Source organism: Calidris pugnax, unplaced genomic scaffold (assembly GCF_001431845.1).
Source record: "Calidris pugnax isolate Ruff unplaced genomic scaffold, ASM143184v1 scaffold457, whole genome shotgun sequence".
NCBI classification, from domain to species: Eukaryota; Metazoa; Chordata; class Aves; order Charadriiformes; family Scolopacidae; genus Calidris; species Calidris pugnax.
The window spans coordinates 123,750-129,953 of NW_015091210.1; the positions used below are offsets into that span (position 1 = coordinate 123,750).

General features: G+C 55.4%; 2 protein-coding genes across 2 annotated transcripts in view; one reads left to right on the plus strand and one right to left on the minus strand.

Annotated features, from left to right (window-relative positions):
• Positions 1-3,593, plus strand: part of SNRNP200 (small nuclear ribonucleoprotein, U5 200kDa subunit) — a 58,839-nt gene extending 55,246 nt beyond the window's left edge. Inside the window, exons 35-41 of the mRNA XM_014959805.1 lie at positions 231-352; positions 459-602; positions 697-873; positions 956-1,116; positions 1,200-1,281; positions 3,244-3,336; positions 3,423-3,593. Coding sequence (XP_014815291.1) covers positions 231-352; positions 459-602; positions 697-873; positions 956-1,116; positions 1,200-1,281; positions 3,244-3,336; positions 3,423-3,566 — 923 coding nt within the window. The 3' untranslated portion in view covers positions 3,567-3,593. The remainder of the gene's footprint in view (positions 1-230; positions 353-458; positions 603-696; positions 874-955; positions 1,117-1,199; positions 1,282-3,243; positions 3,337-3,422) is intronic.
• Positions 3,594-4,611: 1,018 nt separating this feature from the next.
• CIAO1 (cytosolic iron-sulfur assembly component 1) overlaps positions 4,612-6,204 on the minus strand; it is a gene marked incomplete at its 5' end in the record, with an annotated part of 6,327 nt that continues 4,734 nt past the window's right edge. Inside the window, 2 exons of the mRNA XM_014959807.1 lie at positions 4,612-5,169; positions 5,249-5,336. Coding sequence (XP_014815293.1) covers positions 4,905-5,169; positions 5,249-5,336 — 353 coding nt within the window. The remainder of the gene's footprint in view (positions 5,170-5,248; positions 5,337-6,204) is intronic.

The following is a 6,204-nucleotide window of genomic DNA, read 5'->3' on the forward strand; positions in this document are numbered from 1 at the left end:
GTGGTGGAGTCACCATCCCTGGAGGGATGTAAAAGCCGGGCAGACGTGGTGCTGAGGGACATGGGTCAGTGGTGGGTTGATGGTTGGACTCCATGATCTCAAAGGTCCCTTCCAACTGAGATGATTCCATGATTCTACGATTCCATGAGTCTCTATCCTCTCCACCTGAAGGCATCTCTCCTACCGAGAGATGGTTTAACCCTGCCTGGTTTTCCCTTTCCCTCCCCCAGAGCTCTTCAGCATGTCCCTCAACGCCAAGACCAAGGTGCGAGGCCTGATTGAAATCATCTCCAACGCTGCCGAGTACGAGAACATCCCCATCAGGCACCACGAGGACAACTTGCTGCGGCAGGTGAGCGACGTTGGGGACAGCTAACGGGTTCCTGCAGGGTCAGGGGAAGGAATTTATCCCTGCTTTTGGACTAAAACGCTGCTGGCTTTATCCTTTCTCCTTGTAGCTGGCCCAAAAAGTCCCCCACAAGTTGACCAACCCCAAATTCAACGATCCCCACGTCAAGACCAACCTCCTGCTGCAGGCTCACTTGTCCCGCATGCAGCTGAGCGCCGAGCTGCAGTCCGACACCGAGGAGATCCTCAGCAAGGTAGGAGTTGAGATGGGTGCCACCACCCTGCGCACGTGTGTCACCACCCCGTGTCATCACCACCTCCTCACCCTTCCCCGTCCCTTCTCTCCAGGCCATCAGGCTCATCCAGGCTTGCGTGGACGTCTTGTCCAGCAACGGGTGGCTCAGCCCGGCGTTGGCCGCCATGGAGCTGGCTCAGATGGTGACCCAGGCCATGTGGTCCAAGGATTCCTACCTCAAGCAGCTCCCTCACTTCACCTCCGAGCACATCAAGCGCTGCACGGACAAGGTAAAAACTCCTGGAAGAGACACGGTCGTTGACCATGTCCTCTCCAACGAGGATCCCGGGGCTGAAAATGTCACCTTTGCAGGGGGTGGAGAGCGTTTTTGACATCATGGAGATGGAGGATGAGGAGAGGAACGCCCTGCTGCAGCTCTCGGACGCTCAAATCGCCGACGTGGCTCGATTCTGTAACCGTTACCCCAACATCGAGCTCTCCTACGAGGTGGTGGAGAAGGAGAGCATCCGCAGGTGAGGTCCTCCCACACCCCTGTCACCATCACGGGGTGGGGGTGACACCCCTCTGACCCTGGGTCCTGGTTCTCCCCACGCAGCGGTGGGCCCGTGGTGGTGCTGGTGCAGCTGGAGCGTGAAGAGGAGGTCACCGGACCTGTCATCGCTCCCCTTTTCCCCCAGGTAAGGACCAAAGTGGGTGACACTGGTGGGGCAGAAGTTCTCCCAGCCTGTTAACCGACCCGTTTCCTGCTCAACCAACTTGATCTATGTCCATGTCACCCGCCTTCTCGACGCGGAGAAGGCTGTGGACATTGTCTACCTGGGCTTTGGGAAGGCCTTTGATGCTGTTCCTCACAGCCTTCTCCTGGAGAAGTTGGAGAACCATGGCATAGACAAGTGTCCTCTCCACTGGGTGAAAAACTGGCTGGATGGAGAGTTGGATCCCAACGTGGATCCAATGGGAGTTAATCCCAACGTGCCCGGAGAGTTGGGATTAACGGGGTGAGATCCAGTTGGTGGATCCAGTTGATGGCCAGTCACCACTGGTGTCCCTCAGGGCTCGGTTTTGGGGCCAGTCTTGTTTAATATCTTTATTGATGATCTGGTTTGAGGGGATTGAGTGCACCCTCAGTGAGTTTGCAGATGACACCAAGTTGTGTCAGGTCGGTGCTGGTCTCCCCCATCAGCAAAACCACCTTCTTACTGGAATTTCTCCTACCAGTCCATGAAAACCTACCAAAAAGGCAAGGGATGCTGTTTGTTCCTGGAATTTCTCCTACCAGTCCATGAAAACCTGCCAAAATGCTGTTGTTAACCTCAAAAAAACCCTCCTACCAAAAAGGCAAGGGATGCTGTTGATAACCTCAAAAAAACCCTCCTAAAAACCTACTGAATCCCTGAAAAGAAGCAGGGAAAGTGAAAGAGGGGGTGAGGAAGGAAATCTAAGAGAAAGTAAGGCTTAGATCTCCCCAAGGTGAATGGAGTTAAATCCAGTTGGTGGGTGGTCACCAGTGGTGTCCCCCAGGGCTGGGTGTTGGGGCCGGTTCTCTTTAACATAGAATAAAAAAATAAAAATCATAGAATGATATGGGCTTGGAAGGGACCTCTGGAGATCGTCAAGTCCAACCCCCCCACATCATTATCATCAACATCATTATCAATGATCTGGAGGAGGGTATGGAGTGCACCCTCAGTCAGTTTGCAGATGACACCAAGTTGGGTGGGAGTGTCAACCTGCTGGAGGGTAGGAAGGCTTTGCAGAGGGATCTGGACAGGCTGGATGGATGGACCAAGGTCAACGAGATGAGGTTCAACAAGGCCAAGTGTTGGGTCCTGCCCTTGGATCCCACCAACCCCCTGCAGCGCTCCAGGCTTGGGAAAATGTGGCTGGAGCAGAAAAGGACCTGGTGGTGTTGGTGGACAGCCAACATGAGCCAGCAGTATGCCCATGTGGCCACAAAGGCCACCAGCATCCTGGCTTGGATCAGGAACAGCGTGGCCAGCAGGAGTAGGGCAGTGATGGTTGGACCAGATGATCTTAAAGGTCCCTTCCAAGCCAGACAATTCAATGATTCCATGATGGTGCCTCTGGACTGGGCACTGGTGAGGGCCCCTCACTCCAAGAAGGACATTGAGGTGCTGGAGCATGTCCAGAGGAGAGCCACCAAGCTGGGGAGGGGTCTGGAGAACAAGTCACATGAGGAGAGGCTGAGGGAACTGGGCATGTTGAGTTTGGAGAAGAGGAGGCTGAGGGGAGACCTCATTGCCCTCTACAGCTCCCTGAAAGGAGGGTGTAGAGAGGGTGGTGGCATCTTCTCCCAAGAGAATAATGACAGGAGCAGAGGAAATGGTCTGAAGTTGGGGCGGGGGAGGGTTAGATTAGATATTGGGAAGAATTACTAATTACTAATTCTTCTGAGAGAGTGGTCAGGCACTGGAGCAACCTGCCCAGGGAGGTGGTGGAGTCACCATCCCTGGAGGTATCTAAGAAACGTGTAGAGGTGGCACTTGAGGGCACGTTCTAGTGCCTGGGATTGTGGGGTTGTGTTTGGAGGGGCGGAATTTGGGTTTTTTTGGGTTTGTTGGGGTTTTTTTTGTGGTTGGACTCCACCATCTCAAACGTTGACCTCTTCTCTCCGGCAGAAACGCGAGGAGGGTTGGTGGGTGGTGATCGGCGACTCCAAATCCAACAGCCTCATCTCCATCAAGCGCTTGACGCTGCAGCAGAAAGCCAAGGTGAGAGAGATGGTTTTTGGGATGGGATGGGGGGGGGTGATTCCTGCTCTTCCTAACGTTGGGAATTCCTCGCCCTGGGGGTGTAGGTGAAGCTGGATTTCGTAGCCCCGGCCACGGGGACGCACAATTACACCCTCTACTTCATGAGCGACGCCTACATGGGCTGCGACCAGGAGTACAAATTCAGCGTCGACGTCAAGGAGGCGGAAAGTGACAGCGATTCCGACTGAGGGGAGAAACCCAACACACCCCCCCCCAGCTAATTAAGGCTTGGTGGCTGTTTCTAGGGGTGCTAGACAAGTCCTGTGCTGTGTCCCGAAGTCCCAACTTTTGGGGCAGAAGAGGTTTTAGGCAGGAGCAGCTGGAATAAATCTTTGAGACCCATCTTGGTGTGTTGGGGGGAGGAAATTTGGGAGGGGGGGGGGAAGGAAACACAACCACCCCCTCTTTGCTACTCACCCAGTAGCTCTGTGGGGCTCGCAAAGGTTCGTTAGCAGAGCTAATTAAGGCTTGGTGGCTGTTTCTAGGGGTGCTAGACAAGTCCTGTGCTGTGTCCCGAAGTCCCAACTTTTGGGGCAGAAGAGGTTTTAGGCAGGAGCAGCTGGAATAAATCTTTGAGACCCATCTTAGTGTGTTGGGGGGAGAAAATTTGGGAGGGGGGGAGGGAAACAAAACCACCCCCTCTTTGCCCCCCCCAAGTCACCCAATAGCTCTGTGGGGTTCACAAAGGTTCGTTAGCAGAGCTAATTAAGGCTTGGTGGCTGTTTCTAGGGGTGCTAGACAAGTCCTGTGCCCTCTCCCAAAGTCACCCAGATCCCCTGGGCGTCCCAAAGTCCCAACTTTTGGGGCAGAAGAGGTTTTAGGCAGGAGAAGCTGGAATAAATCTTTGAGACCCATCTTGCTGCGTTGGGGGGAGGAATTTTGGGGGGGGCTAGAGGCACAACCACTCCCTCTTTGCCCCCCCAACTCACCCAGTAGCTCTGTGGGGCTCGCAAAGGTTCGTTAGCAGAGCTAATTAAGGCTTGGTGGCTGTTTCTAGGGGTGCTACACCCGCAGGAGGGGATCAAAATGCCCCCCCCTTGGGCTATGTTTCACCCTGAGGGGTAAAATCAGCCCCCTGAGGGGTAAAATCAGCCCCCTGAGGGGTAAAATCAGCCCCCCCGGGGGGTCTCTCTGCTCCTCTGGCTCTGGGGGAAGCAGGGACCCCCTTCCCCTCACCCTGGGGGGGACGGGTGCGTCGGTGACGGCACCGCAAGGAGGACCAGAGGCTTTGAAGGGGAAAAATGTGGATTTATTGAGGGGGGGGCGAGTCCTGTGCCCTCTCCCAAAGTCACCCAGATCCCTAGGGATGGGTCCTGGGCATCCCAAAGTCCCAACTTTTGGGGCAGAAGAGGTGGGTCACCATCGTTCCTGCCCCCTTCTCCACACCAAAGGCCCCAGCTGGTGGAGAAGAGGATTCTGAAGGGGCTGGTGGAGAAGGGAGGATCCCAAAGACCCCGGCTGGTGGAGAAGGAAGGATTCTGGAGGAGCTGGTGGAGAAGGGAGGCTTCTGGAGGAGCTGGAAGTTCTCAGCAGACTTCGGGGCGCTGGTACCTCCAGAAGGCGATGTCCCCGTCGTCGCTGCAGGAGGCCAACAGACCCGGCTCCTTGGGGTTCCAGGCCACGCAGTTGACGTCCTGCGAGTGCGCCCGGGGGACGTGGGCAGCCAGGCTGAAGGTGGGCTGCTGTGGATGCGAGGAGGAAGAGGAGGAGGAGGAAGCCACCGTACTCTCCTCGAAGACCCGGATGGCGTCGTCCCCGCAGGCGGTGGCCAGCGCCCCGGTGAGGTGGCACCTAAAGAGGGGAGAGAGGTGGTCACCCCAAGGTGCCAGAGGGAGATGAAAAGGGGGAGGTGGGTCCTCTCTCTACTCACCACGCCACGTCGTAGATGGTCCTGGTGTGGTAGCCAGAGAGGTTGCAGACACACTTCCAGGTGGGGTCATTGCCACTGCAGGCCACCCCTGGGGTGGGCAAGAGAATCGTTAGGGCTACTTAATCACAGAATCACAGAATCTTCTAGGTTGGAAGGGACCTTAAGCTGGAATAAATCTTGAGACCCATCTTGCTGTGTGGGGGGAGAAAATTTGGGAGGGGGGGAAAGGAAACACAACCACCCCCTCTTTACTACTCACCCAGTAGCTCTGTGGGGCTCGCAAAGGTTCGTTAGCAGAGCTAATTAAGGCTTGGTGGCTGTTTCTAGGGGTGCTAGACAAGTCCTGTGCTGTGTCCCGAAGTCCCAACTTTTGGGGCAGAAGAGGTTTTAGGCAGGAGCAGCTGGAATAAATCTTTGAGACCCATCTTGGTGTGTTGGGAGGAGAAAATTTGGGGGGGGGGGGGAAGGAAACACAACCATCCCCTCTTTGCTACTCACCCAGTAGCTCTGTGGGGCTCGCAAAGGTTCATTAGCAGAGCTAATTAAGGCTTGGTGGCTGTTTCTAGGGGTGCTAGACAAGTCCTGTGCTGTGTCCCAAAGTCCCAACTTTTAGGGCAGAAGAGGTTTCAGGCAGGAGCAGCTGGAATAAATCTTTGAGACCCATCTTAGTGTGTTGGGGGGAGAAAATTTGGGAGGGGGGGAGGGAAACAAAACCACCCCCTCTTTGCCCCCCCCAAGTCACCCAATAGCTCTGTGGGGTTCACAAAAGTTCATTAGCAGAGCTAATTAAGGCTTGGTGGCTGTTTCTAGGGGTGCTAGACAAGTCCTGTGCCCTCTCCCAAAGTCACCCAGATCCCCTGGGCGTCCCAAAGTCCCAACTTTTGGGGCAGAAGAGGTTTTAGACCATCGTTCCTGCCCCCTTCTCCACACCAAAGGCCCCAGCTGGGGGAGAAGAG